Source organism: Salmo trutta, chromosome 12 (assembly GCF_901001165.1).
Source record: "Salmo trutta chromosome 12, fSalTru1.1, whole genome shotgun sequence".
Classification (NCBI taxonomy): Eukaryota; Metazoa; Chordata; class Actinopteri; order Salmoniformes; family Salmonidae; genus Salmo; species Salmo trutta.
The window spans coordinates 69,561,096-69,573,289 of NC_042968.1; the positions used below are offsets into that span (position 1 = coordinate 69,561,096).

Genomic DNA, 12,194 nt, shown 5'->3' on the forward strand with positions numbered 1-12,194 from the left:
GGGCCTCCAGCGACGCCTCTCAGCCGGGGGCCTCCAGCGACGCCTCTCAGCCGGAGGCCTCCAGCGACGCCTCTCAGCCGGGGGCCTCCAGCGACGCCTCTCAGCCCGGGGCCTCCAGCGACGCCTCTCAGCCCGGGGCCTCTAGCGATGCCGCGCAGCCCAGAGTCTTCTGAACGGGAGCTACGCCCAGAGCCAGAGCCACCTCCGTAGTGGGAGGATTGGGAAGGGGGGGTGTAGCACAGGGACCGTCTTTGACGGTGGTCACCCTCCCTTCCCTCCCTTTAGGTTTGGGGTTGTTTTGTGAGTTTTTTTTGTTTTGAGGTGCAGTCGGGGTCTGCACCTTTGGGGGGGGGGGTTACCAGTAAAGGGGTCTTTTGTCATTATAGTTGGTCAGGGCGTGGCACGGGGTGTTTGTTTTGTGTGTTTTGGGGTTTTTGGTCTAGGGGATTTTGGTTCTAGTTTTCATTTTCTATGTTCCGTTTTCCAGGTTTGGCCGAGTGTGGTTTCCAATCAGAGGCAGGTGTCTTTCATTGTCTCTGATTGGAAACCATACTTAGGCAGCCTGTTTTCCTTTGGGCTTTGTGGGTGGTTGTTTTTGTATAGTCCTTGTGTCCTTACGGAACTGTTGTTTGGCGTTGGTTTATTTTGTAATAAAAAAAGGATATGAGCACGATACCCACTGCTCCTTGGGCTGTCCTTTACGACGCCCCTGACAACCTGTATTTGGGGGGTTTCTCCCATTCCTCTCTGCAGATCCTCTCAAGCTCTGTCAGATTGGATGGGGAGCGTTGCTGCAAAGCTATTTTCAGGTCTCTCCAGAGATGTTAGATCGGGTGTAAGTCTGGCTCTGGCTGGGCCGCTCAAGGACATTCAGAGACATGTCCCGAAGCCACTCCTGCGTTGTCTTGGCTATGTGCTTAGGGTCGTTGTCCTGTTGGAAGGTGAACCTTCGTCCCAGTCTGAGGTCCTGTAAGGGGTGCGTTCTGGCGGCAGAGAAGTCAGGCACAGGAGAGCAAAACTGACTTACAACGGCGCAGTTTAATAAATAAAACCACCGTAAACAGTACAAATAAATCATTGGGTAAAGCCCATCACACACCAGCATAACGTGCACAAGCACTACAATAAACAATTCCGGACAAGGACATGGGGGAACAGAGGGTTAAATACACAACATGTAATGATGGAATTGAAACCAGGTGTGTGGGAAGACAAGACAAAACAAATGGAAAATGAAAGGTGGATCGGCGATGGCTAGAAGACCGGTGACGTCGACCGCCGAACGTCGCCCGAACAAGGAGAGGGACCGGCTTTGGAGGAAGTCGTGACAGTACCCCCCCTTGACGCGCGGCTCCAGCAGCACGTCGACACCGGCCTCGGGGACGACCAGGAGGGCGAGGCGCAGGGCGTTCCGGACGAAGACGGTGGAACTCCTACAGCATTAAAGGGTCCAACACGTCCTCGACCGGAACCCAGCACCTTTCCTCCGGACCGTACCCCTCCCACTCCACGAGATACTGAAGGCCCCTCGCTCGACGCCTCGAATCCAGTATGGAGCGAACAGAGTACGCCGAGGCCCCCTCGATGTCCAGAGGGGGTGGAGGAACCTCTCGCACCTCAGACTCCTGGAGCGGGCCAGCCACCACCGGCCTGAGGAGAGACACATGGAACGAGGAGTTAATATGGTAATCGGGGGGAAGCTGTAACCTATAACAAACCTCGTTGACTCTCCTCAGGACTTTAAATGGCCCAACAAACCGCGGACCCAGCTTCTGGCAAGGCAGGCGGAGGAGCAGGTTTTGGGTCGAGCGCCAGACCCGCTTCACTGCGGTGGTGGTCTGCGTTCTCTTTTTGGCAAAGCACGGCCCACTGAAGGTGAACACGGAGAGCTTCCCATGTCTCCTCCGCTTGCCGGAACCAGTCGTCCACCGCAGGAGCCTCGGTCTGACTCTGATGCCAAGGCGCCAGAACCGGCTGGTACCCCAGTACGCACTGGAAAGGAGAGAGGTTAGTGGAGGAGTGGCGAAGCGAGTTCTGTACCATCTCGACCCAGGGCACGAACGCCGCCCACTCCCCCGGCCGGTCCTGGCAATAGGACCGCAGAAACCTGCCCACATCCTGGTTTACTCTCTCCACCTGCCCATTACTCTCGGGGTGAAACCCTGAAGTAAGGCTGATCGAGACCCCCAGACGTTCCATGAACGCCTTCCAGACCCTAGACGTGAATTGGGGACCTTGATCAGACACTATATCCTCAGGCACCCCATAGTGTCAGAAGACGTGTGTAAACAAGGCCTCCGCAGTCTGTAAGGCCGTAGGGAGACCGGGCAGAGGGAGGAGACAACAGGACTTCGAGAACCGATCCACAACAACCAGGATCGCGGTGTTACCCTGTGAGGGGGGAGATCGGTTAGAAAATCCACTGACAGGTGCGACCAAGGCCGTTGTGGAACGGGTAAGGGGTGTAGCTTCCCTCTGGGCAGGTGCCTAGGAGCCTTACACTGGGCTCACACCGAGCAGGAGGAGACATAAACCCGCACGTCCTTAGCCAAGGTAGTCCACCAGTTCCTCCCGCTCAAACAGCGCACTGTCCGACTGATCCCAGGATGACCAGAGGAGGGTGACGTGTGGGCCCAATACATCAACCGGTCACGAACAGCAGACGAGATGTACAGATGCCCAGCGGGACACTGGACGGGAGCGGGCTCTGCATGTGACGCCTGCTCAATGTCCGTGTCCAGCTCCCACACTACCGGCGCCACCAGGCAGGAGGTGGGAAGTATGGGAGTGGGATCCATGGGCCGCTCCTCTGTGTCATAAAGCCGGGACAATGCATCTGCCTTCACGTTCTGGGAGCCTGGTCTGTAGGAAAGGGTAAACACAAAACAGGTGAAAAACATGGCCCACCTTGCCTGGCGAGGGTTCAATCTCCTCGCTGCCCGGATGTACTCCAGATTGCGGTGGTCAGTCCAGAGGAGGAAAGGGTGTTTAGCCCCCTCAAGCCAATGTCTCCACGCCTTCAAAGCCTTGACGACAGCCAACAGCTCCCGGTCCCCCACATCATAGTTTCGCTCCGCTGGGCTGAGTTTCTTCAAGAAGAAGGCACAGGGGCGGAGCTTCGGTGGCGTACCCGAGCGCTGAGAGAGCACAGCTCCTATCCCAGCCTCGGATGTGTCCACCTCCACTATGAACACCAAAGAGGGATCCGGATGGGCCAGCACGGGAGCCGAGGTAAACAGAGCCCTCAGGTGACCAAAAGCCCTAACCACCTCAGCCGACCACTGCAAATGCACCGGGCCCCCCTTCAGCAGTGAGGTAATGGGAGCCGCTACCTGACCAAAACCCCAGATAAACCTCTGGTAATAGTTGGCAAACCCTAAGAACCGCTGTACCTCCTTTACTGTGGTGGGGGTCGGCCAATTACGCACGGCTGAAATGCGGTCACTCTCCATCTCCACCCTTGAGGTGGAAATGCGGTACCCTAGGAAGGAGACGGACTGCTGGAAGAACAGGCACTTCTCAGCCTTGACGTACAGGTCATGCTCCAACAGGCGACCAAGCACCCTGCGTACCAGGCACACATGCTCGGCGTGTGTAGTGGAGTATTTAAGAATGTCATCAATATACACCACTACACCCTGCCCGTGTAGGTCCCTGAAAATCTCATCTACAAAGGTCTGGAAGACTGATGGCGCATTCATCAACCCGTACGGCATGACGAGGTACTCATAGTGCCCTGAGGTGGTACTGAAAGCCGTCTTCCACTCGCCTCCCTCCCGGATATGCACCAGGTTGTAAGCGCTCCTGAGATCTAGTTTGGTAAAGAAGCACGCCCAGTGCATTGATTCAATCGCTGTGGCTCTGAGCGGTAGCGGGTAACTATACCTCACAGTGATCTGGTTCAGACCCCGATAGTCAATACACGGGCACAGACCTCCCTCCTTCTTCTTCACAAAAAAGAAACTTGAGGAGGCGGGTGAAGTGGAGGACCGAATGTACCCCTGACGCTGGGATTCGGAGACATATGTTTCCATAGCCTCCGTCTCCGACTGTGAGAGGGGATACACGTGACTCCTGGGAAGTGCAGAGTCTACCAGGAGATTTATCGCGCAATTGCCCTGTCGATGGGGTGGTAATTGAGTCGCCTTCTTTTTGGAGAAGGCGAGAGCCAAATCGGCATATTCAGGGGGAATGCGCACGGTGGAGACCTGGTCTGGACTTTCCATCGTAGTAGCACCAACGGAAACCCCTAAGCCCCTCCCTGAGCACTCTCGCGACCACCCCGTGAGAGCCCTCTGTGCCCAAGAAACAGTGGGGTCATGACAAGCTAACCAGGGTAGGCCTAGCACCATGGGAAACGCAGGAGAGTCAATAAGGAAGAGACTAATTCTCTCCTTGTGACCCCCTGCGTCACCATGCCCAGAGGAGCGGTGGCCTCCCTGATCAACTCTGGCCCTAATGGTCAACTATCTAAGGCGTGAACGGGGAAGGGCACAGCCACGGGAACAATGGGGATCCCTAAACTATGGGCGAACGCTCTATCTATAAAATTCCCAGCCGCGCCTGAATCGACGAGCGCCTTATGCTGGGAATGCGGGGAAAACTCAGGAAAAGTGACATACACAAACATATGTGCGAAAGATGGCTCTGGGTGAGAATGATGCCGGCTCACCTGGGGTGACGCCAGAGCGCCCTGCCACGATACCCAGAGGAACCAACCCAGCACCGACCGGCAGTGTGATCTCTGCGGCCACAGATGGTGCACAAGCTGGAACCCCCTCAGGTGTCCCTACGCACCGCCCCTCCCAGCTCCATGGGTATCGGAGTGGGGGTGCGGGGGGGATGGAACCAACAGACCCCGATCTGAACGTCCGCGGGTAGCCAGCAGATTATCCAGCCGGATGGACAGGTCCACCAGCTGGTCGAACGTGAGGGTGGTGTCTCTGCAGGCCAACTCCTGACGGACGTCCTCGCACAAACTGCAGCAATAATGGTCGATCAGGGCCCTGTTGTTCTATCCCGCGCCGGCAGCCAGGGTCCGAAACTCCAGGGCGAACTCCTGGGTGCTCCTCGTCCCCTGCCTCAGATAGAAGAGGCGCTCACCCGCCGCTCTACCCTCGGGCGGGTGGTCGAAGACCGCCCAGAAGCGGCGGGTGAACTCCTCAAACTGGTCCAACCCCGCATCTCCCTCTCTCCACACGGCGTTGGCCCACTCCAGGGCTTTCCCGGTGAGGCACGAGACGAGGGCGGACACCCTCTCACGGCCCGAAGGAGCCGGGTGGATGGTTGCCAGGTATAAGTCCAGCTGCAAGAGGAACCCCTGGCAATTCGCAGCCGTCCCATCATATTCCTGGGGAAGGGAGAGACGAATCCCACTGGGACCAGGAGAAGGAGGGGCGCGTAGTAGAGACCCCGGCTGTGCTGGTGGAGGCGCTGGGAGAACTCCCTGTCTCTCCCAGCAGTCCATTGTCTGAACAACGCGGTCCATGGCGGTGCCAAGATGGTGGAGCATTGCTGCGTGCTCCCGGACGTGCTCCTCCAACCCTATACCTGGGGTACCTGCTCCTGCTGACTCAATAAGTTGGGTCCGGAATTCTGCAAGGGGTGCGTACTGGTGACAGAGAAGTCAGGCGCAGGAGAGCAAAACTGATTTACAATGGCGCAGTTTAATAAATAAAACCACCATAAACAGTACAAATAAATCAATGGGTAAAACCCGTCACATACCAGCATAACGTGCACAAGCACTACAATAAACAATTCCGGACAAGGACTTGGGGGTGAACAGAAGGTTCACACAACATGTAATGATGGAATTGAAACCAGGTGTGTGGGAAGACAAGACAAAACAAATGGAAAATGAAAGGTGGATCGGCAATGGCTAGAAGACCGGCGACGTCGAACGTCGCCCGAACAAGGAGAGGGACCGGCTTCGGAGGAAGTCGTGACAGGTCCTGAGCGCTCTGGAGCAGGTTTTCATCAAGGATTTCTCTGTACTTTGCCAAAGAGTTTTGTCTTGGTTTCATCAGACCAGAGAATCTTGTTTCTCATGGAGTCTTTAGAGTCTTTAGGTGCCTTTTGGCAAACTCAAAGCGGGCTGTCATGTGCCTTTTGCTGAGGAGTGGCTTCCGTCTTGCCACTCTACCACTAAGGCCTGATTGGTAGAGTGCTGCAGAGATTGTTGTCCTTCTGGAAGTATCCCCCATCTCCTCAGAGGAACTCTGCAGCTCTGTCAGATTGACTATCGGGTTCTTGGTTACCTCCCTAACCAAGGCCCTTCTAGGAAGAGTCTTGGCGGTTCCAATCTTCTAAGAATGATGGAGGCCACTGTGTTCTTGGGGAGCTTCAATGCTGCAGACATTTTTTGGTATCCTTCCCCAGATCTGTGCCTCGACACAATCCTGTCTCGGATCTCTACAGACAATTCCTTCGACCATGGCTTGGTTTTTGCTCTGACATACACTGCCAACTGTGGGACCTTATATTGACAGGTGTGTGCCTTTCCAAATAATGTCCAATCAATTGAATGTACCACAGGTGGACTCCAATCAAGTTGTAGAAACATCTCAAGGATGATCAATGGAAACAGAATGCACCTGATCTCAATTCCGAGTCGCAAAGCAAAGGGTCTGAATACTTATGTAAATAAGTCAATCAATCAAATTCAATCAAATGTATTTATAAAGCCCTTCTTACATAAGCTGATGTCACAAAGTGTTGTACAGAAACCCAGTCTAAAACCCCAAACAGCAAGCAATGCAGGTGTAGAAGCACCTGTATAAGTATAAGAATAAGTATTTGCAAACATTTTAAAAAACTGTTTTCGCTTTGTCGTTATGGGGTATTGTGTGTAGATTGATGAGGGAAAAACAATATTTAATACATTTTTCATTAAGGCTGTCATGTAACAAAATATGGAAAAAGTCAAGTGGTCTGAATACTTTCCGAATGCACTGTACATGTCCGTACATACACATGTGTAGTGTGTGTGTTAGAGTGTGTGTGTGTGTGTGCATCTATCAATTACACATACATGTCCGTACATGCACATGTGTAGTGTGTGTGTTGGAGTGTGTGTGTCTGTGTGCATCTATCAATTACACATACATGTCTGTACATACACATGTGTAGTGTGTGTGTTGGAGTGTGTGTGTCTGTGTGCATCTATCAATTACACATACATGTCCGTACATACACATGTGTAGTGTGTGTGTGTGCGTGAGTCTATTAATTACACATACATGTCCGTACATACACATGTGTAGTGTGTGTGTGTGTGCGTCTATTAATTACACATACATGTCCGTACATACACGTGTAGTGTGTGTGTGTGTGCGTCTATTAATTACACATACATGTCCGTACATACACATGTGTAGTGTGTGTGTTGGAGTGTGTGTGTGTCTGTGTGCATCTATCAATTACACATACATGTCCGTACATACACATGTGTAGTGTGTGTGTGTGTGTGTGAGTCTATTAATTACACATACATGTCCGTACATACACATGTGTAGTGTGTGTGTGCGTCTATTAATTACACATACATGTCCGTACATACACATGTGTAGTGTGTGTGTGTGTGTGCGTCTATTAATTACACATACATGTCCGTACATACAAACAAACATTTGGTCACATGGGCGAGAGGCGTTGTGCTGTGAGGTGTTGCTTTATTCATTTTTTGAAACCCAGTTTGCAGCTGTATTGCATTTACTGTATATTACAGCATTTCAATGTATATTTTAAGGTTCATGAAAACCAAACTGTCCTAGAGGAAAACCTGGTTCAGTCTTTAATGCTCAAGTAATGTATAGCCTTCCCAAAGTCATTGGAGAGGTATATTCTAAATAATCCCTTTGCAAACTAAATAAACAAAACACCAATCTCATCAACTGTCAAGACCAACCATGGTCACCTGTTAGCGGCGGGGTTTACATATAAGGCCTTATTCATATCCTGTATTACCAATTGGACAAAATGGGCTTCTAATTATTTTAGGATCATTACAAGGTCTGTGTCTGTCTCACAGTTTCATCAATAGTGCCATCTAGTGTTGCTACATTTTCTTTCAAACTGAGAGTGATGAAAAGTAAAGATATGACAGAACAACTGTCCTCATTTCCGTTCAAACTGCCAAAAACGGTGTCCTGTTTTTGTCATTGTTCTTGAATTATTTTGTTATCCTCACGCCTCCTTTCCTTTCCTCTCTTCTTCTCTGTCCCCCTCTACTCCTGCAGAATATGCTGAGTTCCTTCACTGTAAGGGGAAGAAGTTCACAGACTTCGATGAGGTTCGTGGGGAGATCGAGGCGGAGACGGATCGCATCACTGGGCAGAATAAGGGAATCTCACCTGTGCCAATAAATCTCAGGGTCTACTCCCCACATGGTGAGGACGCAGATCTGGCATCTTGGCACTTGGGCAACTTGGCAGAACTACCATGGCGACACTCATAATACTTTGATTGTAGGAAAGAGTAGTTTAACTTTATAAAATGGAATACAAGTATCTTAATTCTATACACAGAATTTGGTGAATCAAGTTTCCCTATTCCCTATTGGTCAAAACTGGCAACCAAGTTTTATTTTATAGCCAGGGCCCAAAGTTGGTTGTTGTATAGTGAGTCTCAATCAGGTACTATTAATTATATCATATAGTATTTTATTTTCGAGGTTAGTATCATTCATCGGATCTGATATCATATTTACAAATCTCTCTCTGTCTCCACCTCTCTACCCTCTCCTCTCTCCCCACTCTCCCCTCTCCACACTCTCTTCCCCTTTCCCCTCTACCCTCCCCTTCTATCCCCTCTGCCTTTCACCTCTCTCTCCTCTCTGTTCTCCCCTCTCTCCCCTCTCTCCCTTTACCCCTCTCTCCCCTTCTCTCTCCCCTCTCTCCCCTAGTCCTGAATCTGACTCTGGTGGACTTGCCAGGGATGACCAAGGTCCCAGTAGGGGACCAGCCTGCGGACATTGAGCAGCAGATCAGAGACATGTTGTATCAGTTTGTGACCAAGGACAACTGTCTGCTGCTGGCTGTCTCCCCAGCCAACTCTGATCTGGCCAACTCGGATGCTCTGAAGATTGCCAAAGAAGTCGACCCACAGGGTGGGTGAGATTAACAAGAGGTTAAAGGCAGGAACTGTAGGCCTTCTGCTTTCATCTGTGCTCTCAGTATCATTCACCATTAAGTTGTGACAGAACAGTAAGACAAGGCTGCAATTGAACCTACCTACAGCTCAGATCTGGACTTTGTTAATGTAGTGTGTGTGTGTGTGTGTGTGTGTGTGTGTGTGTGTGTGTGTGTGTGTGTGTGTGTGTGTGTGTGTGTGTGTGTGTGTGTGTGTGTGTGACCAGGTCAGCGAACCATTGGTGTGATCACCAAGCTGGATCTGATGGATGAGGGGACTGACGCCAGAGAAATTCTGGAGAATAAGCTGCTCCCACTGCGTAGAGGTGAGACTACTCACACACACACACACGCACACGCACACGCACACGCACACGCGCACACACACACACACACACACACACACACACACACACACACACACACACACACACACACACACACACACACACACACTGTCTCAGTGCTTCCCTCTAGTGGTTATCTAGTTATGTTGCTCTCTGCAACAGCCTAGAGAGAGGTAGACAGGAGGAGGGTGATGGAAAGAGAGCGAGAGAGAGGGAGAGAGGGAGAGAGAGGGGGGGGGAGGAGGAGAGTGAAGAAAAGAAAAAGTGAGTTAGAGAGAAAGGTGGACAAAAACAATGTCTTGATTTCGGTGACACATCTGGAAAAAACATCTGTTATTTTCTTTGCAATAAAATATATTTGTCGGAAACCCTAATGCAATCCGCTGATGTGCCGTTTTCCACTGGCGCTTGGTTAGAACCCAGGCATGTGCTTCTGAACGTTTTCCATGTCCTTTGTCTCTGCCTTCTCTGCATCTGTCACTCTCCCGTGTTGGAAGGCCCCATGTTAAACCACTAGCATATTTACAAGGCTACTGGCGTTCAGTCCAAAAGGTTATAGAGCAAGACATACTGCTTAACAGAGAAATACATGAGAAAACTTAACTAGATGGGGATATGTGATCCCTCTTGCCCATGTGGCTGCCATTCTTTATTTGTTTTCAGTCATAGCAGGATATGCAGGCATGTAGTACAATCGACAGCTGTTACAATAACCATCCCACAATAGGGATGTGGGTAACTTCATGGACCCCCAGATTACCCTCCACACTTCCCCCAGAACTCCCCTCCTCCTTTGGCCCGCTACCCAGTGTGGTAAACCCAGACAGGCAAACAAACAAGAAATAAAATCTCACCCACACGAAAAAGAATAATAATTACCCTAACAAACTTTCCTTTCTTTTTTTCTCTCCACAAAACAACATTGTGCCTATCTTTGCATCCGGATGTGTCCACTATCAGCTGACCTCTCTCTCTGTCCCAGGTTACATTGGTGTGGTGAACAGGAGTCAGAAGGACATTGATGGGAAGAAGGACATCACAGCGGCCATGGCTGCAGAGAGGAAGTTCTTCCTGACCCATCCTGGATACAGACACCTGGCTGAACGGATGGGCACTCCCTACCTACAGAAAACACTCAACCAGGTCAGTCCCCTACCTACAGAAAACACTCAACCAGGTCAGTCCCCTACCTACCGAAAACACTCAACCAGGTCAGTCCCCTACCTACAGAAAACACTCAACCAGGTCAGTCCCCTACCTACAGAAAACACTCAACCAGGTCAGTCCCCTACCTACAGAAAACACTCAACCAGGTCAGTCCCCTACCTACAGAAAACCCTCAACCAGGTCAGTCCCCTACCTACAGAAAACACTCAACCAGGTCAGTCCCCTACCTACAGAAAACACTCAACCAGGTCAGTCCCCTGCCTACAGAAAACACTCAACCAGGTCAGTCCCCTACCTACAGAAAACACTCAACCAGGTCAGTCCCCTACCTACAGAAAACACTCAACCAGGTCAGTCCCCTACCTACAGAAAACACTCAACCAGGTCAGTCCCCTACCTACAGAAAACACTCAACCAGGTCAGTCCCCTGCCTACAGAAAACACTCAACCAGGTCAGTCCCCTACCTACAGAAAACCCTCAACCAGGTCAGTCCCCTACCTACAGAAAACACTCAACCAGGTCAGTCCCCTACCTACCGAAAACACTCAACCAGGTCAGTCCCCTACCTACAGAAAACCCTCAACCAGGTCAGTCCCCTACCTACAGAAAACACTCAACCAGGTCAGTCCCCTACCTACAGAAAACACTCAACCAGGTCAGTCCCCTACCTACAGAAAACACTCAACCAGGTCAGTCCCCTACCTACAGAAAACCCTCAACCAGGTCAGTCCCCTACCTACAGAAAACACTCAACCAGGTCAGTCCCCTACCTACAGAAAACACTCAACCAGGTCAGTCCCCTACCTACCGAAAACACTCAACCAGGTCAGTCCCCTACCTACAGAAAACCCTCAACCAGGTCAGTCCCCTACCTACAGAAAACACTCAACCAGGTCAGTCCCCTACCTACAGAAAACACTCAACCAGGTCAGTCCCCTACCTACAGAAAACACTCAACCAGGTCAGTCCCCTACCTACAGAAAACCCTCAACCAGGTCAGTCCCCTACCTACAGAAAACACTCAACCAGGTCAGTCCCCTACCTACAGAAAACACTCAACCAGGTCAGTCCCCTGCCTACAGAAAACACTCAACCAGGTCAGTCCCCTACCTACAGAAAACACTCAACCAGGTCAGTCCCCTACCTACAGAAAACACTCAACCAGGTCAGTCCCCTACCTACAGAAAACACTCAACCAGGTCAGTCCCCTACCTACAGAAAACCCTCAACCAGGTCAGTCCCCTACCTACAGAAAACACTCAACCAGGTCAGTCCCCTACCTACAGAAAACACTCAACCAGGTCAGTCCCCTACCTACAGAAAACACTCAACCAGGTCAGTCTCCTACCTACAGAAAACACTCAACCAGGTCAGTCCCCTACCTACAGAAAACACTCAACCAGGTCAGTCCCCTACCTACAGAAAACCCTCAACCAGGTCAGTCCCCTACCTACAGAAAACACTCAACCAGGTCAGTCCCCTACCTACAGAAAACACTCAACCAGGTCAGTCCCCTGCCTACAGAAAACACTCAACCAGGTCAGTCCC

The 12,194-nt window shown here is 51.1% G+C and overlaps 1 protein-coding gene across 1 annotated transcript in view; it reads left to right on the forward strand.

Moving 5' to 3' along the window:
* Positions 1-12,194, forward strand: part of LOC115204080 (dynamin-1) — a gene marked incomplete in the record, with an annotated part of 71,458 nt that overhangs the window by 19,896 nt on the left and 39,368 nt on the right. The window contains 4 exon segments of the mRNA XM_029769379.1: positions 8,241-8,390; positions 8,906-9,109; positions 9,359-9,457; positions 10,461-10,621. Coding sequence (XP_029625239.1) covers positions 8,241-8,390; positions 8,906-9,109; positions 9,359-9,457; positions 10,461-10,621 — 614 coding nt within the window.